Source organism: Balaenoptera borealis (genome assembly GCF_965194805.1).
Source record: "Balaenoptera borealis genome assembly, contig: HAP1_SCAFFOLD_1793, whole genome shotgun sequence".
Classification (NCBI taxonomy): Eukaryota; Metazoa; Chordata; class Mammalia; order Artiodactyla; family Balaenopteridae; genus Balaenoptera; species Balaenoptera borealis.
The window spans coordinates 49790-77282 of record NW_028122455.1 but is presented as its reverse complement, the minus strand read 5'-3'; the positions used below and the strand labels follow the sequence as shown (position 1 = coordinate 77282).

Below are 27493 nucleotides of genomic sequence, written 5' to 3'. Positions count from 1 at the left end.
AAGGGAGGTTCGAGGCTTTTGAAAGCTCTGTTGGAGAAGCTCAGTTTGGTGTTCCTTTCGCTTCGTGTGGGGGATTGCTGGCTTCTCTTCTGCCTTGACTTTGTTCCCTGACTGCTTGTTCTCCTCAGCCTTGTTTCTCCCTCTGGTCCTTTTGGTCTTTTCCTGCCCGTGGCTCTTAGTTTTGCTGATCTTTCTGGATGCAGCTTTCTGAGGTTTGCCTTGAGAGTGCTTGGCCGTGTTCACAGGAGCCCTGTCACTGACTGCAGCGTGGCATGTAACCACTTCTCCCCCTAACAGGCACTCTGGATTCTTTGGCTGGATTTTGGCCTTGGGAGCGCCACTGATAGGCTCAGAGGCTTTCTGTTTGTTCTTCCTGGGTTGATCAGAGGGAACCTTTATGACACTTGGCTTTTCCTGCACCTGATTCACCTTAATGGCTCTGGTGTCTTTAGCTTTGATCACGTTGGGACCTTGGGATTGATCAAGATCTTTCAAAGGATTAAAGAGCTGGGGAAGGTGAATATCCTCCGCCAGTGTAGTAATGTCTGCAAGACCACTGCTAGGTTCAATCCCATTTTCAAGTGTCCCTAGGTCCTGACGACTCCGGCTGTTCTCTCCCAGATCAGCATTTTCAGAACCAGGCTGCTCCTCTTGGCTGAGGGGATCGGTGCAGGCCAGCGGCTGGTGAATATCAGGGATTCCTAAAGGGAGTAGTGGAGGATCTTGTTTCTCTGTTGGGATCTGGTAGGCATCCAGAGGCTTTGAAAGCTTGGTTTTGATATCATCCACGTGCTTACTCTCTATTTGTCCCTGGCTTGGAGCTGGAGGCAGGGCCAGGAGACGCCTGGCACTCTGGACTGGAGCTGTCACTGAAATGTCCCCAAGTTCAGATGGTGGGTTACTCTCAAGTATGTGGCTGTTTCTGCTACTGCAGGACTTGGGGAGTTCTTGACTTTGTGTCACACAAAACGTCTGGCTTGGAGGTTGCAATCCCAGGGAATTTTTCATCACCAGGGGGGAGGTCTCCATCCCTACAAAGGGATCAAGGGAGAAGTCAGTCCCTGGTAAGTGAGATGCTCCCCCTAAACACCAACACAGCAGTCGTGTACCTTTCAAGGGGTTCAGGGGCAAGATGGGCAAGGCATTTCTACTAACTCTTCTTAAGGATCATGGACAGTGCCCTATGCTACGAGGTAAGCGGTGACTGTTGTAATTCTTACTGGTGAGCCTTTCCTGTCGCTGATTCTCGGCTCGCTTTGTATTTCATAGGACTGTTATAAGTCCAATACAAAATGAGTCTTATTTTTAAAAACCTGAAATGTTTTACAAAGCCTAGCATTCTCATATAGGGTCCTTTCCATTCTCCCCACTTTCCCGAGAGGCCAAGAACACGTCACACCATGAACTAGGAGAGGGGGTAGAGCCCTTGCTGATGAAACACATCAACAAAGACAGAGTCTTAGCCTGCTTGCTCTCTGGACAGGATCTCGGACCACAAGGTCTTCAATCCTGGTATAAATGAAGGAAGTGAGGACAGTTCAACTGGCACTCACATAACAAGAGTTCTGAAACACCTTCCGAAGAGACTATAGCAGTAGATGAGGGAAGGGAGTGCTACAGTGTGGCAGTACAGGGGGAACGATCGGCTACAGCAGTGAAAAGTGTGGTACCGATTGGTGTGCTCTCGGCGTTCTTGTACATGTAGCATAGATGACCTCTACAGTGGCCCTCCCACCTTCCCACCTGCATTAGGTGTTCTTTTTTTTGTAATTTATGTTTATGTATTTATTTACTGTTTGAACTTATTTATTCTACGTATTTATGTTTTTGGCTGCACTGGGTCTCTCATTGCTGTGCACGGGCTTTCTCTAGTTGGCGGCTAGCGGGGGCTACTCTCGGTTGCGGTGTGCGGGCTTCTCATCGCGGTGGCTTCTCTTGTTGCGGAGCATGGGCTGTAGGCACGTGGGCTTCGGTAGTTGAGGCTCACGGGCTCTAGAATGCAGGCTCCGTCGTTGTGGCACATGCGCTTAGTTGCTGCACGGCATGTGGGATCTTCGCAGACCAGGGCTCGAACCCGTGTCCCCCGCATTGCATTGGCAGGCGGATTCTTAACCACGGCGCCACCAGGGAAGCCCTAGGTGTTCTCATATAGAGTCTAAAAACAGAGGGCACTGAGCGAAGGTAGTGGTTATTAAAGGCTCAGGATCTAAATTCTACCTGCCTCTACACCCCTTCCCAGCTGTCGATTTGACCCCATTTTTGAATGCCGACCTCATTCTTCAACTTTCTCTGGCGTTTGTTATACTCACCTTGAAAACTTGTTTCTGTGATGCGTTGAGCAGACACAGGGTGGCAGACTGCAGAGGTGGAAGCTGGTGGTCGGATATTTGTGGGCTGAATCTCCTTCAGTCCCATTCCCATTTCTGGTTGCCCAGAGGCCCGACTTCCTGTGTATGACGCCGAGCCGTAGGATTGCGGGCAGGAGCCAAGTTCTCCATACAGTAAAGACCCCAGTGTGCCTTGGTTATAGTAATATACCTGGCTTCCGTCCTGGCAGGGAAGTGACAGGCGGCTCTGCCCCTGATTTGGAATCTGAGATGGTGTTCCCTGAGCAAGGCTGGCAGAAAGCGATGGATGTAGAGGGACCATGTTCTTGGCGTCTGAAGTTTTATCATACTGGGCTGCCAGAAACATGGAGGAGGCAGCTGTGTGGCGGTCAGTGAGTGCCAGAGTAAAGTCTCCGAGTGAAGAAGAATTCTTTTCAGTGCTTGCTGTGATGTCCCACTCAAGAACACCTGGATAGGAAGCAGCTGAAGTGGAGATCTGGCTGTGGTCAGTAACTCCAGATAACATAGTCGTGCTAGAATGTTGGTAAAGGTAGGCACTACCCATGAGTGTCTGGAAAGGGGTACCGGTAGCCGATGCCGAACTGACGGCAGGGGCAGAGACTCTGGAGAAGTTGCAGACACTTCGTGTTAGGGAAGTTGCATTGCTCACCACAGGAGGAGAATGCTGCAGAGAATTTAGAGTTCCAAGTAGAGATGGATGTTGGAAATTTTCTGTAAGAACAAGAGGGTCATGAAAAACTCAGGGAGGTTGAGAAATTCTCACTACGTTTGAGGAACGGCATCATCTGAAGGTTCTTGCTATCAGGACACCTCTACTATCACTACTTCCTGAGAAACCCAAAATCAGACAGTTAATGATGGCTGTAAGGACTGAGCAGTTTTCCACTCTTCTCTATTCACTGCCTGTGCTCCCATCTTGGGCACAGACGGGCAGAAGAGCCAAGTGGTGTGGTTCAGAGATTGTTCTCTAGGCTGGAAGCAACCTTCTCCCTGCCCTGTCTTTCCCTTCAGCCTGCACTCGTATTGACTTCTATGCTATTTCCTAGACTGGAAGCATTTTAGAACTAGGAGGCCCTTAGAGAACTTCGATGTTCTCAGTCTCATTTCGTGAGTAAGGAAACTGAGGCTCAGAGAGGTCGGGTTGACTTGTTCAAGTTCTCTCATTATGTTAGTATCATTACCAGGTTTCAGAACCTAAGTATCCTGACTTCCTTGCCAGGACTCCACTCTGAGCATGATACTGCCAGAAAGCAGGAGAAATAGAACTTATAATATAGGCATTTTTTTTGTCCATTAGAAAACAGTACGGCTATTACCATGGTCGTCTTCAGTGTCTCCCTTTGCTTGTGCAGTTCCCACGCTATTACCTAGAGGTGACGTACAGCTCAGTCCAACTGGTGAATTGAAAGAGTCATTTTTGCCCTCTTCAAGCCTGGTTTCTCATCCTACCTCAAAATGATTACCCGAAAGTGGATTTCTTAAGTGCTTTTGGAAAGGGAAAAGTTATCTGATTACTTCAGATTCCTCACCTATAAAGTGGTTATAACACCACCACCAATAATAATAGCAGTAATAATTAATAGATGAATAAGCTGATCTATTGCGTATGATTTATATGGAGGAAGATACAATAAGTTCTAGAAAGACAAAGAAAAATCATGACAAGCATATTACGTTAACGAAAAAGAAATCCATAGATATTAATGAAAACTGGGGTATGTGGCAAGTATCGAAGCCTAATGAATTTACTAACAAATGGCATTCTGTACTATCCATGCAATATTATGAAAGTGAATTTTGCCCACTCTATTTTAGTGAATACTATTAACCAGAAAACACGATGGAGGTGATAGAGGTGAATGAATTCCTAGCCAATGCATACAGACAGAGAAGGTATGTCAGTAAAAAATGCATAACAAGCAACAGAATGCAATAAATGTGCATGTATAGGTAGCCACAACACATATAGACAAGTATTTCAATGAAAACCGGTACGAAGCAGACAGCAAAATAATAAGTGTAAAAGAGTTTCATTATTGTGCTCCTTCATATTTTTACCCAGCAAGTAAGAGGTATTAAGCCTAGGAGAAATATATATTTCAATGAATATAGCTTATATAATAAGCAGAAAGGAAGCTTAAAATGTATCAGGAAGGTTTTTGGATTTATCCTAGAACTTAGATTAGAATCATCTTCAGCATCCAAGAAGATGGCATCCCAAAACCTCAAAAAACCATCATGCCTAGAATCCAATTAAAAAAGATTTTCAAATGTAAGAAAATCCACAGGACTCCACAATATGGTTTTCGATAAACGTGGATGTTTGTTTGTTTTGTTTCTTTGGCCGCGCCGCGTGGCCCTGGCCGTGAAAGCACCGAGTCCTAAGCACTGGACCGCCAGGGAATTCCCTAAGTGGGGGGGGGAATTAGAGATGTGGGGCTTGACTTTTTCTTCTTCTTCTTCGGTAGCTAAGCTCTACAAGCGAACGATGGCTGTTGATCAATGTGCTCTCTGTGTTAGGAAGGAAATAACTGTAAAAATGAAAAGCAGCCTTGCCTTAGAACCTACATATCACACCAAGGAAAATAGTCCTTCTGATTCAATTTAGAAGATATCACTTAAAATGTTGAATTGGTGAAATGTCTACCTAGTTTAAAAATTAGAAAGAATAAAACACTGAAAAGCAGCCCCCTAGATAACCACTGTGGTTGCTTGTTTATAGGAGGCATCATTTCTAAAACGTATTTCTAAAATGTTTATATTCAAAACTGTCAAGTGGCCAACTGTATTCAGAGAGGCAATAAAAGAAAGAAAACGGAGTATGACTTTTCTGATAAGCTGCCTTTCCTGGTGATCCCCTGTTCTGGCCTTACTTTCCTTCTTAGTCTGTTAATGTAAGGGTTTGCTACCATCAACTTGGTTTTGCCCTGCTCTGAGCAGGTTTCCCTCTGTGCTGTTTCTGCTTTAATTGAAAATCTTTGGTTCCCATCAGCATTCCATTGCAAACTCCGTTTTTCTTGAGAGCTCCTCTATGCTTTCCCTCTTCATTCTTACATTTTCTCCCATCTCTTGGTGCCTGTTGGCCTGTGCTAATGAAAACCATCCTAAACTTCCTTACGCTCGACTCTGTGCCTCCCTGTAGAGCCCAGTACTCTCCATCCTCTCTCCCTATTCTCTCTTTTCAACTAGTCGAAATCCTAGTGGAGGGAGACCATTAGAGATGAAACATCTTGGTATATATTGCTAGTTTTCTATGTCCCCTGGCTTTTCTATGTTTCTGTTGAAACACTCTTGAGAAGTGTCTGATTTCGTTTTCTACATGGGTACCCTTTAAGGCTCAATACTGGAAAAGAAGGGGATCAGAGTGATCAACCCAACGTGGTATCCTAACGTAACAGTTAAGGAAAGCAACAGGCTTTGTGAGACAGCCAGTGATTTGTCCAAAGTCACACAGATAGTAAACGTCAAAGTCAAAAGTGAAATTAGGTCTCCAGACGTGTAGTTCAATACTTTCCCTCATTATTCCATGCTATTTTGAATCTCCTACTCAATTTAGGGGCAAAAGAAATCGAACGCAAAACTTTCCAAAGTTTCTTTTCTTACCTGACATGGTCAGAGAAGAGGAAGCATCCACTGCAGGTACAAGGGATGAGGAGACAACACTAGAGGATGTCTGAGTGGCTGCAGCTGAACGGCGCACGTGTCCAGTACAGAGGTCACTGGTTACTGGTCCAAACAGCTCCACGGAAACCCCAAGACTCTACCAAGTGGTAGTAGGTTTGGTAGGAGAGTGATGTCACAAAGCAGGCAGTTGAAAGGTATGAGAGAGCCAATAGGGAGGTCCGATCCCCAACAGGAAGGCGGGCTTGGGTGAAGAGAGTGTAGGAGAGCTAAAACAACACCTGAGTTTCTGAGCTCTGGGGAGGAAATCCTAGAAGACAGATTTACCTCCCCCAGGCTCTTCCATTAGGGAAATCATTGCAACATTTCTTACAGACGTTCATTAATACACTGAACTAAGAGTTACTTATATTCTACAGAGTATTCTATTTTATGTATCATATACTTAGAGCTATATAGATCTTCTTTAATTAATAATCCTTAGGAAGGAAAGAGCCATCTAGTTTGAACTATTACAGTTGTTCTGAAATCATATGTGTCTAATGAGTGAACTGATAGCAGCTTTTAAGGAGCCAAAGTAGGGATTAAGAAGCTCTCTTTGTAACTTGGTTCAAGAGTAGGGTGAAGTTTGTTGAGTGTACCTTGTGGAGAATGTTGTGGTCCAAGGCTCTTCTCTTTTAGTTTCTTCTCCTTGACTCCTACCTTCCTTGGGCTGGGCTAGGCTGGGGGCCAGGTTGGACTTGCGACTTAACATTTCTCTTCCGCTTTCTCTTTTTTTTTTTTCTTCCATTATGGGCATTGCTTCGAGGACAAGCCTTGATCTTGCATTGGACGTTACTTCCTGTCACCTTCCAGCAGCAGGAGTCTTCTTTTCAGTGCTTGATGCTTCACGAAATAGACTCTGCCCGTTGGCAGCAAATACCAGAGAGCTAGGAGACAGAGCTGGTTGCAGACCTTTCCTCTTCCAGCCTTTGGTTGCAATTGTTTGGCCCATAATTTGCTAGCTCTAGTTCCTTGGGCCACACAGGTATCCTGCCATCTCCAGCTCTTGTTATATGTGAGAGACATTCTGAACACTGTCCCTTTTTCTTTGCACAGAAGTATATACAGTGTGGCAGTTACTGTAATCTCCTCCGCCTTGCAAACAGCCACTCTAGAATCTTGGACCTCTAGGACTCTCTGTCTTGCATGCTTGGGGGCAAGGCCAAGCAAAATGAAGAGGAGAATAATTAGAGAAAGAGGAGGACGTTGGTGGAGAATTGGGAGCAGGTAAGGTGAAAGGGCACAGGAGAAAAGAGATGCATGTAGACTTTTTGGTTTCTGTGGGAAACAGGTTGACACACTTGGGCCTCATTTGGTATTAACAGAACAGAGAGTTAAAGATCTAAGTAGCTAGATAGTGTGCAGCAACTGCCATGAAGTCTGTACACTGAAGAGAACAGTCTCACATCTAGTTTTCATTTTGTTTTATGTCATAGTACCTTATTTATAGCATTCACTGGTGTGTTTGTAGAATACAGATGTTTTCAAATGCTCTGGTTTTGTCTACATGGTTATCTCCTTGTCCTGTTTGTAAGGAATCCAACATTGTAAGACATATTGCATGTTTTTCTCTTGACGATTGTTGACCTTGAAGCGTCATGAACTAACTTGAGCTGTTGGATTCTGTGGAGAAACGTTCAAAAGGGTCTGTGAAAAAGGCACTGTGGTGAGTCGCATTATGCACCCGAGCGTAAGGAGCAAGATATCTGCCACCAGCCCAGCTTGGCCTGGATTGCCTCTGTTTTCGTTCCCCTGGTTAGTGCTTTTCTCCCTAACCACTCTTGTGACTGTGATAATGTGAGTAAGGGCGGAGTTGCTAATGATCTATGTGTGAGGTAAGCTGGTTTGAGGGAGGCAATCTATGGACCTAGTCATTTTCCTTGGTGGTAAGCTTTCAGGGGTGCAGAGATGGATCTTCCTGGGGCCTTTTCTGGTCCCAGGAAGATATCGCATAGATGGGACCTCCCAAGACACACATTGAATCTTTAGGCCTGTTTTTCCTATTATGAGGTACGAACGAGTTTCTTCACTGATGGGGATGATGCTTATCTGAGAAGAAATTGTGAAAGGTGGTGTAGTGTAGAGGTGTGGCTTAAGCTTTTAAGTTTTCCTCCAGGTTTTTCCCCTAAGCTTCCTACTTCGGACGGCCTACTTACATGATACTAGTAGGTGATGTCCGGCTAACAACTTCCTAAATATACCTGCAAGCCAGATCAGTGTCTCTTTTCTCTGTATTCCCATGGAAATCAAGAGTCCCGCCGAATTTTCCATCGAAACAGTTGATTTGTGTTGTCTCTAGGAATTCTAAAGGGCGTACCGTTGCTTCCTAACCGGTGTCATTTGGGAGATCCGCCTCTGTACGTTCAAATGATTAATTTTGAGACTTTGCTCATGTGTGCAGTAAACCCTTGAATTCCCTAAGACCTTCCTTTCCTCCATCTCCTACCCCATTAAGCCCGCTTCAGTTCATCTCCTGAATTTCTTTGGAATCTGTCAGCCAGCTCTTCCTCAACTTCCTAATACTGAACTTGCCTGTCTGTTGCGATTAGGTCCTAACTGGTGTCCATATATCTTGTTTCCTTCCAATCCACTCTTCACACAAGAAACCTTCAAAGCAAGTTGGAACGTTGCTCATAAACATCGCTCACAAGCATTGTTTTGAGAATAGAAAACACACTGTTGGCCTTTAAGACTCTGCGTGGTCTAGAATCCTCTCTGCTTCTCTAGCCCCATCTTGTGCCACTTTTGCCCTCACTTTCTATGCTTCAGATACACTGAATTAACCTTAGTTCTCACTCATCTGACAGAAGTCAGTTCAGATACTATTTTTCACTGTGATTCCTAGCATTAAGGAATTTGATTATCAGGTTTTGTATGAGGACTATTTCATCAGGGGTACAGAAGTTCTGGCCATCTCTGGTTTTGGATATCCCTTATTTGTTGAGACCTTTGCGTTGTTTGGTTGCCTTTTGTCTGTTTTCCAGATGGGAAAACAGGAACAAGGGAAGTATAGGTTATTACTAGGTGGGGTTGAGCAAGTGGAGCAGCAAACTGCAAAGCAGAAAGAAGAGGGACGTACTATAGAGGGATATGACTTCCATCCTCAAGGCGCCTGCATCCTGTGCAGGGAGACAGCCTAACATAAAATGAGCCTAACAACAAATATATTGACTTCTTACTAAAAATCTCCAGTTCATAGAACCGAGGGGTTTGTACCTTCTCCTTTAAAAGTGATAGTCCTGGGACTTCCCCGGTGGTCCCGTGGTGAAGACTCTGCGCTTCCAATGCAGCAGGCGTGGGTTCAATCCCTGGTTGGGGAGCTAAGATCCCACATGCTGCGCAGCCAAAGAAATTTTTTTCAAAAGTTATACTCCTGTATTATTGGCTTTAGTGGTTTAGATTTTGTTTTACTGTTAAGAAGATTTCAGTTTATTTACCGGGAACAAACAACACATAATGTAAGAATAGTTTCCCAGAAACGATTTCCATCATTCTCTTCCTCCCTTTCTCCCGCAGACTGGTGTTTCACCTTGACAAGTTCTCTGTCATTCCATAGGAAAGCTGTCTGGCTTGGAGGTTGCAATCCCAGGGAATTTTTCATCAGCGGGGAAGTCTCCATCACTACAGAGGAATCAAGGGAGAAGTCAGTCCCTGGTAAGTGAGATGCTCCCCCTAAACACCAACACAGCAGTCGTGTACCTTTCAAGGGGTTCAGGGGCAAGATGGGCAAGGCATTTCTACTAACTCTTCTTAAGGATCATGGACAGTGCCCTATGCTACGAGGTAAGCGGTGACTGCTGTAATTCTTACTGGTGATCCTTTCCTGTCACTGATTCTCGGCTTTCTTTGTATTTCATAGGACTGTTGTAAGTCCAATACAAAATGAGTCTTATTTTTAAAAACCTGAAATGTTTTACAGAGCCTAGCATTCTCATATAGGGTCCTTTCCATTCTCCCCACTTTCCCGAGAGGCTAAGAACACTTCACACCATGAAGTAGGAGAGGGGGTAGAGCCCTTTTTGATGAAATACATCAACAAAGACAGAGTCTTAGCCTGCTTGCTCTCTGGACAGGATCTCGGACCACAAGGTCTTCAATCCTGGTATAAATGAAGGAAGTGAGGACAGTTCAACTGGCACTCTCATAACAAGAGTTCTGAAACACCTTCCAAAGAGACTATAGCAGTAGATGAGGGAAGGGAGTGCTACAGTGTGGTAGTACAGGGGGAATGATCGGCTACAGCAGTGAAAAGTGTGGTACCGATTGGTGTGCTCTCGGGGTTCTTGGACATGTAGCATAGATGACCTCTACGGTGGCCCTCCCACCTTCCCACCTGCATTAGGTGTTCTTTTTTTTGTAATTTATGTTTATGTATTTATTTATTGTTTGAACTTATTTATTCTACGTATTTATTTTTTTGGCTGCACTGCGTCTCTCATTGCTGTGCACGGGCTTTCTCTAGTTGGCGGCTAGCGGGGTCTACTCTTGGTTGTGGTGTGCGGGCTTCTCCTCGCGGTGGCGTCTCTTGTTGCGGAGCATGCGCTCTAGGCGCGTGGGCTTCGGTAGTTGCGGCTCACGGGCTCTAGGATGCAGGGTCAGTCGTTGTGGCACATGGGCTTAGTTGCTCCACGGCATGTGGGATCTTCCCAGACCAGGGCTCGAACCCGTGTCCCCCGCATTGCATTGGCAGGCGGATTCTTAACCACGGCGCCACCAGGGAAGCCCTAGGTGTTCTTACATAGAGTCTAAAAACAGAGAGCACTGAGAGAAGGTAGTGGTTATTAAAGGCTCAGGATCTAAATTCTACCTGTCTCTACACCCCTTCCCAGCTGTCGATTTGACCCCATTTTTGAATGCCGACCTCATTCTTCAACTTTCTCTGCCGTTTGTGTACTCACCTTGAAAACTTGTTTCTGTGATGCGTTGAGCAGACACAGGGTGGCAGATTGCAGAGGTGGAAGCTGGTGGTCGGATATTTGTGGGCTGAATCTCCTTCAGTCCCATTCCCATTTCTGGTTGCACAGAGGCCCTACTTCCTGTGTATGACACAGAGCCATAGGATTGCGGGCAGGAGCCAAGTTCTCCATACAGTAAAGACCCCAGTGTGCCTTGGTTATAGTAATATACCTGGCTTCCTTCCTGGTAGGTAAGTGACAGGTGGCTCTGCCCCTGATTTGGAATCTGAGATGGTGTTCCCTGAGCAAGGCTGGCAGAAAGCGATGGATGTAGAGGGACCATGTTATTGGCGTCTGAAGTTTTATCATACTGGGCTGCCAGAAACATGGAGGAAGCAGCTGTATGCCGGTCAGTGAGTGCCAGAGTAAAGTCTCCGAGTGAAGAAGAATTCTTTTCAGTGCTTGCTGTGATGTCCCACTCAAGAACACCTGGATAGGAAGCAGCTGAAGTGGAGATCTGGCTGTGGTCCGTAACTCCAGGTAACATAGTCGTGCTAGAATGTTGGTAAAGGTAGGCACTACCCATGAGTGTCTGGAAAGGGGTACCAGTAGCCGATGCCGAACTGACGGCAGGGGCAGAGACTCTGGAGAAGTTGCAGACGCTTCGTGTTAGGGAAGTTGCATTGCTACAACAGATTTTTAAGCAACAGAGCAATCCAGCCAAGTTTATATTTTAGAGAGAGAACATCTTCCATGTGGAGGATCAGTTGAAATAGAAGAGATTGTTAGAATTGTAGGGCGGTAGTATTCCAGGCAGGAGATGACGAATGCCAGACACCACCTAGTCACAGACATAGCTTTTGCAGAGATCAGCTACATGTTGTTGTTTTTTATTTACTCTCTCATATAATTTTTTTTAAGTCCTGGACCACAAAATACTGTGGCATCGTTGGAAAAATCTGAGACTCGATTCTAGTCTTTTTTCTGTTTGCCTGCTCTGCAGCTTGGGCTTACGTTCTCAAGCCTTACTTTTTCATTGTGAAATAAGAACGGTGCTACTTAACCCGAGAACTCCCCAGGCACATAGACCCGTGGCGTGTGAGGAGCAGTGAAGGAGAGAAGGAATGGAAGTGCTTTGGGGACCCCAAGAGCCCTTCAGAAACCGTTTGTTCTTTTTAATATTGAGCATTAAAAGTGAAGGCATTCCATTTGTTTCACTCAAAAACAAATTCTGTTCTTCTGATAGCCTGTTTTTTTTTTCCACTCCCTTTTTCTATAGTCAGATCAGTTCCTGATGGGCATTCTCCAGTCCACACTATTGCATCTGATTGGAGGCTATGCAAAATTTCCCAGAGACAATGAATTTTGACTGTATAGTAGTTAATTCTTTATAGTACGTTCCTGCAAAAACACTCTTTTCTTCAGAGTTTTTCCTTTTCAGGATAGTGGTAGTGTTGTGGTAACTAATAAAGGCTACTCTTCAGAAAATTGTATAACTCGTTTTTAGTGTATCTACTTCGCTTACTTAATTCCATATTCCCTGTTTTCTAGACAGACTTCTTGGTGTCCACTGTACCCATGGTTTCAACAGGACTGGCTACCTCATGTGCAGGTGAGTTGCCAACCCCAAGAGGCAGAGCATGTTTAAATTGTTCTGTTTACAATAGTAATGTAAGCTAATGTAAGCTGAATGCAAAAAATGCAGTCAGAGAAGTGTATGAAGTGGAAGGCAATTTTGCCCCCTACTCAGATGTTACCACCAGTAATAATTTAGCACATATTTTTTCAGACGTAAAAAATGCAGATATAAGCATATACAATGGTCCCTTGGTATCTGCAGGGGGATTGGTTTTAGGACTCCCCATGGATCCGAAAATCCTCGGATGCTCAAGTCCCGTATGTAAAATGGTGTAGTACAGTCGGGCTTCCATATCTGCAGGTTATGGAACCGTTGGATATACAGAACTGACTGTACCTGTGATTTAATGGTATAGTGTTTTAGACATTCTGGTTTATAATTTAATATATGGAGGACATCTTCGTCTGACAATATTTGGAGACCTCATTCTTATTTATTTATTATTCTTTTTTTTCCTCCAAATTTGCTTTATGTAGTTGGATATAAATAAATGAGCACAAACTTAAGCAAGATACATGTAACAATTTAATAGAACCTGATACTCTTAATTCTTTCAGTGTTTCTCCAACTCATCATGGGGCTCGTAAGAAAAGTAACCAACATGGATACTACTACAGTTGAATGTCAAATCTTTAAGTGCTTAGGACATACTAAATCCTTGTATAATGCACTTATGAGGAACCCTTCAAGAGACTTGTGTTTTGTATGTAGCAAAAAGTGTTAAGAGTCAAATATTCAACTCAGTATAAAATAATAAGAAACACTTCTGATTTGTTAGGTTGAGATTGCTTCTCCTTTTACTAATGAATGATTGTTTTAGCTGTAATATCACTGAGCTGAACAAATATGTCACCTTGGAGTACATAAGGAAAAATAAACACATGCTAAATGGGTAAAACATTACAACTACATCTTTACTAGACCATCTCTACTAACGCTTCAGAAACTTAGAGATTTAGAGTGTTCTTACGTTAATTGCAAGAAAAATAGAAAGAGAGAAATTCCTTCTTTTTTGAGATCACAGCTGTGAAGTCGTGATTATACAAATTCTTCATTTGTGTGCAAAACATGAAACACATTTCTCTTAATTCTCCCTGCTTAGAATTGTCAGTCAACTAGCAGGACTTTCCTTCCAAGAAACAAGAGACTGAGATGTGTTTTATATAACTTCAATAACCTCAGCACTACAGTAAGAAGACATGCAGTATCCTTTTGCTGTGCTTCAAGACAACAGGGAAGGAGGTCACAGGAAAGAAGAAATCAAAATGGTTACAACTGAGAAACTTTTCTCAGTGTAACCATGGTGCCACTTTCATTTTTACATAAGCATGGTGGCATAATTCAAGCTCAATACATCAGAATTCTTAATATTTAAAATTTACCTTGACTTTTAATTATCACCATGTTAACAACCAAAATAATTTGACGAAACTCATAAGAAAGGGTAATGTTAATAAACCCCACTTTACTAGAGTTAGTTTCTGGACACATTAGCTCATTTTTTTTATAGAAGAGGGACAGTGAATCTCAGTTGGCTTACAAGCTAGGAGATCACTTTGAATTCTGCATTTCTTAACTGCAAACAGATATAGCACTTGTAACAGGTTATAACTGGTTTTCAGCTGGTTTTCAAGCACAGAGCCAGCCCCAACAGTAATAGTACACTATTGAAAAAGACCTAAGGCAATGAATTCCATTTCCAGTGGAAAGAAAGAATCGTATGGTCTTGGACAAACAATTCTGATGGTTTACTTAACAGTCACTTAGTAGTTCTTCCTTGCTCATAGAGCTTTATGACTTTTTTGAGGAGTGAAGCATTCAGCTTGAGTGGATAAATCCTTGTTAGGCTAAGACAATCATTATCATATCCCTCTTTGCCATGAATTGTCTTACGAATGGTCATATCAGTCTGTTTTGGCAAATGAGTAATTAAGGGAAGGCTGTTATTGTGCTTATGAGAATGATATTTTTCTCTGAGAAAAGATAAATAGGCATTAGGAAAATGACCATTTGGGCTCTTTTTCTGCTTCCTCCTTGTTTTGTGAGAATATGATATTTGGTTTTACAGCAGCCATCTTGTGACCCTGAGATGATCATATGCCAATAATGACAAATGGTAGATTAGAAAGAACCAGCAAAGACAGAAAACAGCAACATCAATAGTAACAACAATCACAGCAAAAGAACAATGGGACCTTAACTTGTGGAGTTCCTATAAAGTAAAAAATATAAGTGCTCTATGTTTATTCTAAAACAAAAAAAGAACTATGCAAACCAGCTTAAAACTCCTTTTTTTGTGCCAGTGTTCTAAAATGTGGCTTTTCATAAAACCTTGACCCAAATGCCAGCAACTTCAGAAAAGAATTTGGGTAGGGGGAAGAAGAAAGTTATCTCACTTAGGAAAAACAACCACTATCTTTATCCTAATCTTTGGCACACAGTTGAAACATATATAGCTGCTGTAACACTTTACACAATTCCTATGTACTGGAGGAATAACAAGATCTAAATAACAATTATATTTTTCAACACTGGGTGAAGGCTTTACATAAAAATACCATCCTCCTTTTTCCCCCTAAATTTCTAAAATATCACGTGCTTTTCCCCAACATCTGCAGCCGTTCAGGAATTTTTAGGAAACTTTCATGCATGATCTTAATTCCTAATCCCTGGCTCTTTGGGCTCAACCACAAAAGATCAAAACCACCAAAAATGATGGTTCACTTGAAGTCAGGTGAGAGACACTGGCTCAGTTAGTCTCGTAGGACAAAAGCAGTGCTGCATCAACTGTCTCCATGCAGGAGGGGCACGTGAAGGATCTCATCAGCCAGTCATCTGTACAGCCCAGGTGATCTGCATACACAGCAGAAATCAAATTGGGTTCTCATAAACAAAGTGCATCATACAGATCACACACTCCCCGATCTTTTTTTTAAATATTTGTTTTATTTTATTTATTCATTTATTTGGTTGCGCCGGGTCTTAATTGCAGTCGGTGGGCTCCTTAGTTGTGGCATGCAAACTCTTAGTTGCGGCATGCATGTGGGATCTAGTTCCCTGACCGGGGAACGAACCCGGGCCCCCTGCGTTGGGAGTGTGGAGTCTTTAGCCGCTGCACCACCAGGGAAGTCCCCCGGATCCTTTTTTCTGATCCATTTCTTCCAGGGTCATAAACTCCTTCAGGCTGATGCTGTATGAGGCCTATTCTTTGAGCTATCCTAATTTGCTCCTCTCAGCTGAGGTGCTAGGCGAGTCTGACTAGGTGTTGGATGAGAGACCAAAACTGGAACTTGATCCAGATATGGCAGCAGCAGCTCCTGATCCAGCTCCGTCCCCTTGCCAAAGCTAGCCCAGTCGGATTGAGACTTGTGAGGCAGGGAGATGTCATCCGAAGTGGGGGACTTAAGGCAGTTCCCCATCTTCCGGGGCTTGAGTGTGTGATCTGTGTGCTGTTTTGACAGTCTCCCAACCTCATTCTTTTTTTTTTTTTTTTTTTTTTTTAATTAGTTTATTTATTTATTTATTTTTGAATTTAAAAAATTTATTTATTTTTTATACAGCAGGTTCTTATTAGTTATCTATTTTATACATATTAGTGTATATATGTCAATCCCAATCTCCCAATTCATCTCACCACCACCGACCCCCGCCCTGCCCCGCTTTCCCCCCTTGATGTCCATACGTTTGTTCTCTACATCTGTGTCTCTATTTCTGCCTTGCAAACCGGTTCTTCTGTACCACTTTTCTAGATTCCACATATATGCATTAATATATAATATTTGTTTTTCTCTTTCTGACTGACTTCACTCTGTATGACAGTCTCGAGGTCCATCCACGTCTCTACAAATGACCCAAGTTCGTTCTTTTTTATCGCTGAGTAATATTCCATTGTATATGCGTACCACATCTTCTTTGTCCGTGCACCTGTCGATGGGCGTTTAGGTTGCTTCCGTGACCTAGCTATTGTGAATAGTGCTGCAGTGAACATTGGGGTGCATATGTCTTTTTGAATTATGGTTTTCTCTGGGTATATGCCCAGTAGTGGGATTACTGGGTCATATGGTAATTCTATTTTTAGTTTTTAAGGAACCTGCATACTGTTCTCCATAGTGGCTGTATCAGTTTACATTCCCACCAGCAGTGCAAGAGGGTTCCCTTTCCTCACATCCTCTCCAGCATTTGCTGTTTGTAGATTTTCTGATGATGCCCATTCTAAGCGGTGTGAGGTGATACCTCATTGTAGTTTTGATTTGCATTTCTTTAATAATTAGTGATGTTGAGCAGCTTTTCGTGTGCTTCTTGGCCATCTGTATGTCTTCTTTGGAGAAATGTCTATTTAGGTCTTCAGCCCATTTTTTGATTGGGTTGTTTGTGTTTTTAATAGTGAGCTGCATGACCTATTGATATATTTTGGAGATTAATCCTTTGTTGATCGGTTTATTTTTTTTTTTAAGGCTGCATTGTTCCTTTGCTTACTGATGAACATGTACAAGTCAGAAGTTTTTGATATTATAAAACATCAAAGTAATGAACATTCCTGTGTGAACATCTTTGAATATATATGCTTTGTCTCAGTTAACTTCACTCAGAATGGGACTTCTGCATCAAGGAGTTTATGCCCTTATGCTTTTTGTGGGTGTTGCTACACTGTACCAATGTATGGTTGTTCATGCAGGAAATACGTATTGAGCATCTGTTATGTTTAAGCACTGTGCTGGGTGCTAGCAAAAAGACTTGAGAAATTTTGTGAGTGAGGAGACTTGACCTGCCTGCCCTTTGTGAATTCTAGCAGTCCAGAGAGGGAATAGCTATTCAAGAATCACACTCTGCATGTAGAATTACAACTCTGACAGGTGCCAAGGAGAGGGACATGGTACCATGAGAGCATATTTTAGGGAGGATTTGATCTCATCATGGAGATTAGAGAAGGTTTAGGGATGTTTCAGCTGATATCTGAAGGATGAGTAGGTATTAACCAGATAGGGACGTTGGGGAGAGATTTCTGAGCATAAGGAATAGCAAAAGACCCTCTAAGAGGAAAGCATATGCTGTGTTGGAGGAACTGGCCAGGAAGGTGGGGCCGTTGGGGGAGCATGTCATTATAATGGAGCTGCAAGTGTGGGTAGGAGCTCGATCGTGCAGGCTTATGTTTAAGGTTTCAGACTTGAAGAGTAATAGAAAACCATTGAACTATTTTTGTTGAAGGTGAGTGTGTGGAACATACCCAATTGCATTTTCAACCTATCGTTTTGCTACCGAGTGGAGAATACACTGCAGGGAGAAAGAGTGGAAGCGAGGAAGCAAGTTAGGAGACTTGTGTAGAAATTGGGCATAATGGTGGCTTGGACCAGGGTATGGTGGTCATTTTGGTGGAAAGATGTGGACAGATTCTAGAGGTATGTAGGCAGTATCATTGTCAGCACTGGTGGTGGGTTGAGGATGAGGGTGAGGGAGAAATAGCTGTCAGTGATGGTGATTCCTAAGTTTCTGGCTCCTGTGGTTGATTAGATAGGGTTTTTTAGATATGATGTTAATATTTGTCCTAATTTGTCTTTTGTTATTTGTTGGTTCTTGATGAATACTCTTGTCATATTAAGTCTCCTGTTTTTAGTGTACAAAGCATTTTGACCGAAACTGACCGTTGTATGTTATCAGATAACTTTTTAACATCTGCCAGTTTGGTCCTGTATTTTATTCTCTTTCATTTATTGATTAAATTGTTGTATTAATGTAAATAACTATATTAATAGATTTTCTAAAGTTGCGTTATCCTTGCATCCTTGGTCCTTGGAATAAAGCCTGTTTTTTTTTTTTTTTTTTTTTTTTTTTTGGCTGTGTTGGGTCTTTGTTTCTATGCGAGCGCTTTCCCTAGTTGCGGCAAGCGGGGGCCACTGTTCATCGCGGTGGGCGGGCCTCTCACTATCGCGGCCTCTCTTGTTGCAGAGCACGGGCTCCAGACGCGCAGGCTCAGTAGTTGTGGCTCACGGACCCAGTCGCTCCGGGGCATGTGCGATCTTCCCAGACCAGAGCTCGAATCCGTGTCCCGTGCATTGGCAGGCAGATTCTCAACACTGCGCCACCAGGGAAACTCCGGAATAAAGCCTTTTTGTAGTCATGGTATATATCATGCTTTAATAATTATTGATTAGATATGCTGATATTTTCTTAGGATTTTTCTATCTGTATTTGTAAAGCACAATTGGACCTTTTTTTGCAAAAACTTGATTTTCTTTCCTTTTTATTTACAAATGACTCGAATTTTGTTGTTTTGTAGATATTTGATTGATGTAGAAGGCATGTGGCCAGATGATGCAATTGAATGTAAGTATAAGGGTTGTCACTACTTTTCCCTTGTTATAAAATTTGAAGGGAGAAATGTAAGGGAATTTCTCAAATTTTGGAAAAATAGAAAAGTCTGTAATTCATTTGTTCTGACATACGATAACCTTTTACCAAAAGTTTATAAAGGGATGTATCTGGAAATAGCAAGATATAATAGCCTGAATAATTAGTCAGTGGATTTCAGCATTTTTTTTTTCTTTTTAAAATTTATTTAATTAATTAATTTACTTTTGATATTATATCCACTGCCCCACCAAGGAAGTCCCTTTTTCTTCCTTCCTTCTTTCCTTCCTCCCTTCCTTCCTTCCTTCCTTTAAAGCTCCAAGTCATTTAAAATACATGACTTCTTACTAAAAATCTCCAGTTCATAGAACCAAGGGGTTTATAACTTCTCCTTTAAAAGTGATATTCCTGGGACTTCCCTGGTGGTCCCGTGGTGAAGACTCTGCGCTTCCAATGCAGCAGGCGTGGGTTCAACCCCTGGTTGGGGAGCTAAGATCCCACATGCTGCGCAGCCAAAGAACTTTTTTTCAAAAGTTATATTCCTGTATTATTGACTTTAGTGGTTTAGATTTTTTTTTTAATGTTTAGAAGATTTCAGTTTCTTTACCAGGAACAAACAAAACGTAATGTAAAACTAGTTTTGCAGAAACGATTTCCATCATTCTCTTCTTCCCTTTCTCCTGCAGACTGGTGTTTTATCTTTACAAGTTCTCCGTCATTCCATAAGAAAGCTGCTCGTCTTCTGGTTTCATAAGAGATGGTGAACAGTGGTAAAATATCCAGTTGACCGAAATTTCTAGAGTACACTTCAGGGAGCGAATGATGGGGTGGAATGTTGGGGCAGAGTGAGAGATACAGATTCTGGTGAGACTGAGAGTCATGCACAAAAATTACTGGGCTGTGGTGAAGGGAGAACAAAACTAAATCAGGTTCCTGCTGGTGGACAGGAAGCCAAGATGAAGAAGAATGGTGCGTAGCTAGGCAGTGTAATTAGGCCCCTAAGTGCTGTGTCTCCTGATAGTAATTATGAACAGAAACCAAATAATAGTTACTAATAACATGGAGGTGACCAATCCTTGAGAGCTGAGGCAGAGAGAAGGAAAGATGGCATTATGCCTTGTCTCTGGTGCCTTGAGTTTCCCAGGCTGGTTTGTGACCAATCTTGGGTGAAATCATAACTAAGTCATTTCTGCTAAGGTGATCAGCTTTCGTGGGGTCCTTTCTCTGCACTCTGTCCAATGGTAAAGCCCACTGGTTTATGCCTCCTGGAAAACAGTTATTCCAAAGCAGTATAAGTGAAGCATTGATGAAACAGCCATGAAGAACATGTTTCCACATGGCCTCGCACCACCTTTTCAAAGTGCTGTAAAACTTTTTTCATCCAAAAATCAGTAACAGAAAAGGATTGGGATCAAATCCCGTACAGAGGTAGTGTAAGAAAAAAGAGAATAAGGAGCAGAATAGCATGTCTTCAGACAATAAAATCAAGTTGGAAAAGACAGGTCCACAAAACAGATCAAAACTGTAACCTATTATTTCAAAGTGGGCTAAAAGATGTTAGGAAAAACAATGCGAAAGATGAAAGAACATGGATCGAGGAGGGAATGGGAAGTTATTGTTTAGTGGCTATAGAGTCTCTGTTTGGGATGGTGGAAAAGTTCTGGAAATGGTAAATGCTGATAAATGCCACCTATGGGTGTTTGGTTTTAGTTGATCTTCTTCCATGAAAGGGTTTGGAGAGATTCAGAAGCTATGCTGCTGCCTCCATCTTTCTGATGTCCTGCTCAATCTTTTGACATAATTATTTTGAATTTGCACAGTGGTGATGGTTGCACAGCATTGTGAATGTATTTAATGTCACTGAATTGTATACTTGAAAATGGTTGAAATAATAAATTTTGTTTTATGTATATTTTACCATAATAAAAAAAAGATGAAAGAACAGCATAAACCAGAATTAGGTAAGATGATAGAACTCAAGACAGAATTCAAAATAAAAGAAAAAAGTTTCAGAAATGAGGACTAAATTTAAAATAATACAAGAGTGGGGACTTCCCTGGTTGTCCAGTGGTTAAGAATCCACCTTGCAGTGCAGGGGATGCAGGTTCGGTCCCTGGTTGGGGAACTGAGATCCCACATGCTGCAGGGCAACTAAGCCCGCACGCCGCAACTACTGAGCCCACGTGCTCTGGAGCCCACGCGCCACAACTGGAGAGCCCACGAGCCGCAAGGAAGAGCCCACGCACTGCAACAAAGAGCCCACGTGCTGCAACTAATACCCGACACCTCCAAAAATAAATAAGTTAATTAATTAAATAAATTAAATAAAATAATACGAGTGAATGAACATAATGGATAATGCCTTAAGAGAAACAAACAAGAAGAGGAAAAAATTTTTTTAAATCAAAAAGAAGATAAAAAGAATTTTAGAGAAATGGCAAACATAACAGATAGGCAAGAAAGAGTCAGGACAGCTCTGAAAAGAGAAATATAAATACGTATAAGGGGCTTTCCTGGTGGTGCAGTGGTTAAAAATCCTCCTGCCAATGCAGGGGATATGGGTTCGATCCCTGGCCCAGGAAGATCCCACATGCCATGGAGAAGCTAAGCCCGTGAGACACAACTACTGAGCCTGTGTGCCACAACTACTGAAGCCCACGCGCCTAGAGCCCGTGCTCGGCAACACGAGGAGCCACCGCAATGAGAAGCCCGCTTGCCGCAACTAGAGAAAGCCTGCGCACAGCAACAAAGACCCAAAGCAGCCAAAAATAAATAAATAAATACATTAAAATATATATATACGTATAAGAATCTGTTATACCATAAAAGTGACATTTCAAATCAGTGGGACAGATTAGTCAATAAGTTGTGATACATAAATGTTGGGGTATAAATATTTCTCTGGAAGGATCCACAGCACGGCCAAAGCAGATGTCTCTGAGGAGGGAAATGTGTGGCTGGGGAACGTGGGGAAAAGGGTCACTTTTCATTGAATACCCTTGTGTACCTTTTCTAGTGTTCTGTCATGTGAATCTATTACCTCTGAAGTTTGCCTGAGTTCAAACCCCAGTTCCCCCAATTGCTAGCTCTTAATCTAGGGCAAACTCTTCACACTCTCCAAGCCTCTTAATCTGTGAAGTAAGGTCAGTAACTCAGCCTGGTGCTGCCTGGCACAGAATAAACTCTCAAAAAATGGACATTATTAGTGAAAAAAACCCAAATGCCCATCAGTGGATGAATGGATTTTTTTAAATGTGGTGGATATGTGAAATATTATACAGCCATAAAAAGGAATGAAGTACTAACACATGCTACAACATGGACGAACTTGAAAACATTATGCTAAGTGAAAGAAGCCAGAGACAGCGGTCACATTTGTATTATTTCATGAAATGTCCAGAAAAGGCAAAACCATAGCAACAGAAAGCAAATTAATGGTTGCCAGGGCTGAAGGAAGAGGGGATGAAGAGTGCCTGCTGATGCTTAAGGGGGCTTCTTTTTGGGGTGATGAAAACGTGATGGGTTAGATGCCGGTGATGGTTGCATAGGCTTGTGGATGTACTAAATGACACTGAATTTGCAGTTTCAGAAGGTGAATTTTATGGCATGTGAATGACATCTCAAAAAAATAATTTTGAAAATGAAAATTGCCCATTTTCCCATAGTCACTATCCACTGTCTCCATCTCTCCCTTCTCCCCACTGCATTCCTTTTCACGCCCAGCCCTGCCGCTCTCTCCCATCGTCACTCCCTCGAGCTGCCCCACGAGGCCTCCCAGGGAGCCTCTGAACCCCTGGGCGCCTGCGTCCTGTGGCTGTTGGAGCTGCTGCCCAGTGCGCGTGCCCCCACCACTCTCACCCGTGAGAGTGGACGCTTCCGTCGGATTTTTTCTCATGCGTTTCAGTAGATGGTGATGTTTACAAAAGGCGGCACGTGCCCTGCTCAATGGAGGAAGCCCCTCAAGTTAATATTTAGGCGCGTGCAGAAGTTTGATCTCGTCCACCAGTAACCTCAGGATGCTGTGCTCTGAAAGCCAGGTTGGCCGCCTACGGGCATCTGCAAATACAGAGGACTTCAGAGGCATTTGGGCCTCAAATTGAGTCCTTGTACCTCCACATGGGATGTGACCTCAGCCCTTTGCTGCACCTCTGTAAGTGAAGTGGCACAGGAATACCGGCCTTGCCTGTCTTTGCCAAGGTTAACTGAAGAGCGCATTCGCTCCCCTCGTGCTTAGGTGTTGAGTACATCGTGATTTACATACCAGGCCCTATTCGTGGGCCTCCTGATGCAGCAGTTCCCTTGGCTCTGCCCCTGTCGTCAGCTGCCCCTAGGATAACTCTGAGCCCTAGCCACTTCTCTGGTAGATTTCCCTATTCCCCCACTATAGTCACACCTGAATAAGGCAACTCAGACCTTTCAGAGATGTGTCCTGAACCTCTTGTTTTCTGAAATACCTATCTGGTGGTTGTGAGACTTAAGGCCAGCGTCCCCGAGAGACTTTTTCTATTTCTCCTAGTAAACCTAGACTCATCTTCTGTCACCTTCAACTCTACTCCAATTGTGTTCTTTCAACCCAGACCTCTGACCCTGCTTTTTACTTCTGCCATTTCATCCTCGCTCCTGCTTCCTTTCCTAAATCCATACGTCTCTTTTGGCCTTCCTAGCCCTGGGCCAAGTTCCTTCCTCTTTGCTCAGTTTTTACCCCTTTCCTTCATTCTCCCATCCAACTTTCAGTCCTTCCTTTCTCACGCCCCAGTTAGCAGCATCTCAAAATTCTTAAGGTTTATTACTCATCTATTAATTGTATTCCATTTACTTATTCAGTTCTATACCTATCTTACCTATGTATGGAAGAACAGCTGGTAGCCAAGGTGGCACCAAGAATCCTAGCAGCTCTCACTTGACGTATCCGTAGTAGACAGCAATTTCCATTTCTTTTTCCCTCTCAGTGAAAAATTGCAGCTTCCCCGAAGAGGTGTATCTGGCAGCATTCTCACGTTGTTGAGCCCGCCTCTTCATGGCCTCTCGCTCTGGCCTCTGCTCTTGTTCGATGGGCTTTGACATGACTGGCTCAGGCACGTTGGGTTCCCTCCATGGAACTCGTTGCTTGCTGAAGTCTTGGCATAGAAGTTGGGTTTGGAGCTTGGATGGGGACTGGCGCTTAGTCACAGCAGGGGGAACAGGCTTCCCGCTGGAGAGAAGCGCCAGATGAAGTTTTGTAGGGTGCAGGCCTAAGAGCAGCAGACTGAGGGGACACGAGGCTGGGTATGGTTGGTCCAAGCCGGTTGGGTTGGGTTGGTCACAGTTGGCTGAGCTGGTTTGGCGGGACCTGGCAGAGAGGCAGGAACTGGCTGGGATGAATTGACTGCAGCAGGTTGAGCTGAGTCAGTAGAACCAGGCTGGGCACGGTAAGCCCCAGCAGGCCGATGTGAGGCCAGAGACTGTGGCCTCCGAGGAGCGGGTCGAGCTTGAGGCTTGTCCCAGGCAGAAAAAGGCAGAGGTATCAACTTGACCTTCCCAGGAGGAGGCCGCTCATACTGGGATGAGGATAGACACTCTGTTTCAGCACTGCTGACTGGTTTCTGGGCTTCGACTTGAGTTTTCTCAGCACTCTTACCCTCATGTGGGGTATGCCGCCATGGCTGGATGGCTGGGGGTCTTTGGGGTTGCTTGAATTTCCCAAGAGCCGACAGGAAGAGAGCCCAGTTTTCTTATCATCCTTCTTCCCCAGCGCATGAAGAACCTTCACAGACTCCAGCATGCGCATGCCTAGGGAGGTTCGAGGCTTTTTAAAGCTCAGTTTGGTGTTTTTTTCGCTTCGTCTCGGGAATTGTTGGCTTCTCTTCTGCCTTGACTTTGTTCCCTGACTGCTTGTTCTCTTCAGCCTTGTTTCTTCCTCTGGTCCTTTTGGTCTTTTCCTGCCCGTGGCTCTTAGTTTTGCTGATCTTTCTGGATGCAGCTTTCTGAGGTTTGCCTTGAGAGTGCTTGGCCGTGTTCACAGGAGCCCTGTCACTGACTGCAGCGTGGCATGTAACCACTTCTCCCCCTAACAGGCACTCTGGATTCTTTGGCTGGATTTTGGCCTTGGGAGCGCCACTGATAGGCTCAGAGGCTTTCTGTTTGTTCTTCCTGGGTTGATCAGAGGGAACCTTTATGACACTTGGCTTTTCCTGCACCTGATTCACCTTAAAGGCTCTGGCATCTTTGGCTTTGATCCCGTTGGGACCTTGGGATTGATCAAGATCTTTCAAAGAACTAAAGAGCTGGGGAAGGTGAATATCCTCCGCCAGTGTAGTAATGTCTGCAAGACCACTGCTGGATTCGATCCCATTTTCGAGTGTCCCTAGGTCCTCACGACTCAGGCTGTTCTTTCCCAGATCAGCATTTTCAGAACCAGGCTGCTCCTCTTGGCTGAGGGGATCGGTGCAGGCCAGCGGCTGGTGAATATCAGGGATTCCTAAAGGGAGTAGTGGAGGATCTTGGTTTTCTTTTGGGATGTGTTAGGCATCCAGAATCTTTGAAAGCTTGGTTTTAATATCATCCACGTGCTTACTCTCTATTTGTCCCTGGCTTGGAGCTGGAGGCAGGGCCAGGAGACGCCTGGCACTCTGGACTGGAGCTGTCACTGAAATGTCCCCAAGTTCAGATGCTGGGTTACTCTCAAATATGTGACTGTTTCTGCTACTGCAGGACTTGGGGAGTTCTTGAGTTTGTGTCACACAAAATGTCTGGCTTGGAGGTTGCAATCCCAGGGAATTTTTCATCACCAGGGATGTCTCCGTCACTACAAAGGAATCAAGGTAAAAGTCCAGTCCCTGGTAAGTGAGATGCTCCCGCTAAACTCCAACACAGCAATCATGTACCGTTCAAGGTACATGATTGCTGTGTTGGTGTTTAGGGGCAGGATGGGCGAGGCATTTCTAGTAACTCTTCTTAAGGATCATGGACAATGCCCTGTGCTACGAGATAAGCGGTGACTGTTGTAGTTCTTACTGGTGATCATTTCATGTCACTGATTCTTGGCTTTCTTTGTATTTCATAGGATTGTTATAAGTCCAATACAAAATGAGTCTTATTTTTAAAAAACTAAAGTGTTTTACAAAGCCTAGCATTCTCATGTAGAGTCTTTCCAATTCTCCCCACTTTCCTGAGAGGCTAAGAACACTTCACACCATGAACTAGGAGAGGGGGTAGAGCCCTTTCTGATGAAATACATCAACAAAGACAGAGTCTTAGCCTGCTTGCTCTCTGGACAGGATCTCGGACCACAAGGTCTTCAATCCTGGTATAAATGAAGGAAGTGAGGACAGTTCAACTGGCACTCTCATAACAAGAGTTCTGAAACACCTTCCAAAGAGACTGTAGCAGTAGATCAGGGAAGGGAATGCTACAGTGTGGTAGTACAGGGGGAATGATCGGCTACAGCAGTGAAAAATGTGGTACCTATTGGTGTGCTCTCGGGGTTCTTGTACATGTAGCATAGATGACCTTTACAGTGTCCCTCCCACCTTCCCACCTGCATTAGGTGTTCTGTTTTTTTTTTTTAATTTGTTTATTTATTTTTTGAACTTATTTATTTTATGTATTAATTTTTTTGGCTGCACTGGGTCTTCATTGCTGTGCACGGGCTTTCTCTAGTTGCGGCTAGCGGGGGCTACTCTTGGTTGCGGTGTGCGGGTTTCTCATCGCAGTGGCTTCTCTTGTTGCGGAGTATGGGCTCTAGGCGCATGGGCTTCAGTAGTTGTGGCTCCCGGGCTCTAGAATGCAGGCTCAGTAGCTGTGGCACATGCGCTTAGTCGCTCCACTGCATCTGGGATCTTCCCTGACCAGGCCTCGAACCCGTGTCCCCTGCCTTGGCAGGCGGATTCTTAACCACGGCGCCACCAGGGAAGCCCTAGGTGTTCTCATATAGAGTCTAAAAACAGAGAGCACTGAGCGAAGGTAGTGCTTATTAAAGGCTCAGGATCTAAATTCTACCTGTCTGTACACCACTTCCCAGCTGTAGATTTGACCCCATTTTTGAATGCTGACCTCATTCTTCAACTTTCTTGCTGTTTGTGGGGCTTGCACTTTGGCATTTTCTTAAAAGCTAAACATAAACTTACCATATGACCCAGCAATTCCAGTCCTGCGTATATATGCAAAAGAAATGAAAACCTATGTCCACAGAAAAACTTTTACAAAAATGTTCATAGCAGCATGATTCACGTTATCCGGAAAAAAAAAAAAAAAATGAAACAATCCAAATGTCCAACAACTGGCAACTGGATAAACAAAATGTGGTAGAGCCATACAATGGAATACTAACCAGCAATAAAAAGGAGTACTGGTACACACTATAACAAGGATGAATCTTGAAAACATCATGCTAAGAAGCTAGATGCAAAGACTAGATATTATATAATTCTATTTACATGAAATGTGCAGAAAAGGAAAAAGGCAGATTGGAGGTTGTCTGGGGCTGGGAATGTGGATTGATTGCAAACAGGTATAAGGGACTTTTCTGGGTAACAGAAGTGTTCTAAAACTGGATTGTGGTGATGATTGCACAGCTCTGTAAATTTACTAAAAATAATTGAATTGTATACTTAAAATGGATGTAT

General features: G+C 43.6%; 1 protein-coding gene and 1 pseudogene across 12 annotated transcripts; one reads left to right on the top strand and one right to left on the bottom strand.

The window, feature by feature from the left end:
* The first annotated feature begins 1131 nt into the window (after positions 1–1131).
* LOC309622196 (uncharacterized protein) lies at positions 1132–27131 on the top strand. Of its 11 annotated transcripts, XR_014240594.1 has the most exons (7): positions 1132–1193; positions 9528–9665; positions 12458–12518; positions 13648–13989; positions 18489–18662; positions 18820–18866; positions 19577–27131. XR_014240594.1 is itself a non-coding variant. In XM_082409321.1 (5 exons), exons 1-5 carry the CDS (start codon positions 1133–1135, stop codon positions 19642–19644), a joined length of 375 nt encoding a protein of 124 aa, XP_082265447.1. In that variant the 5' UTR covers position 1132; the 3' UTR covers positions 19645–27131. The 11 variants fall into 11 exon arrangements, 1 of the variants encoding a protein (XP_082265447.1); XR_014240593.1 differs by lacking the exon at positions 18489–18662; XR_014240601.1 differs by lacking the exons at positions 1132–1193; positions 9528–9665 and adding an exon at positions 11545–12277.
* On the bottom strand, positions 14007–16899 carry LOC309622197 (RING finger protein 11-like; annotated as a pseudogene). Its single transcript has 2 exons — positions 15676–16899; positions 14007–15461 (listed from the first exon to the last, which is right to left on the bottom strand). The product of its transcript is annotated as an RING finger protein 11-like (transcript).
* Positions 27132–27493: the final 362 nt, after the last annotated feature.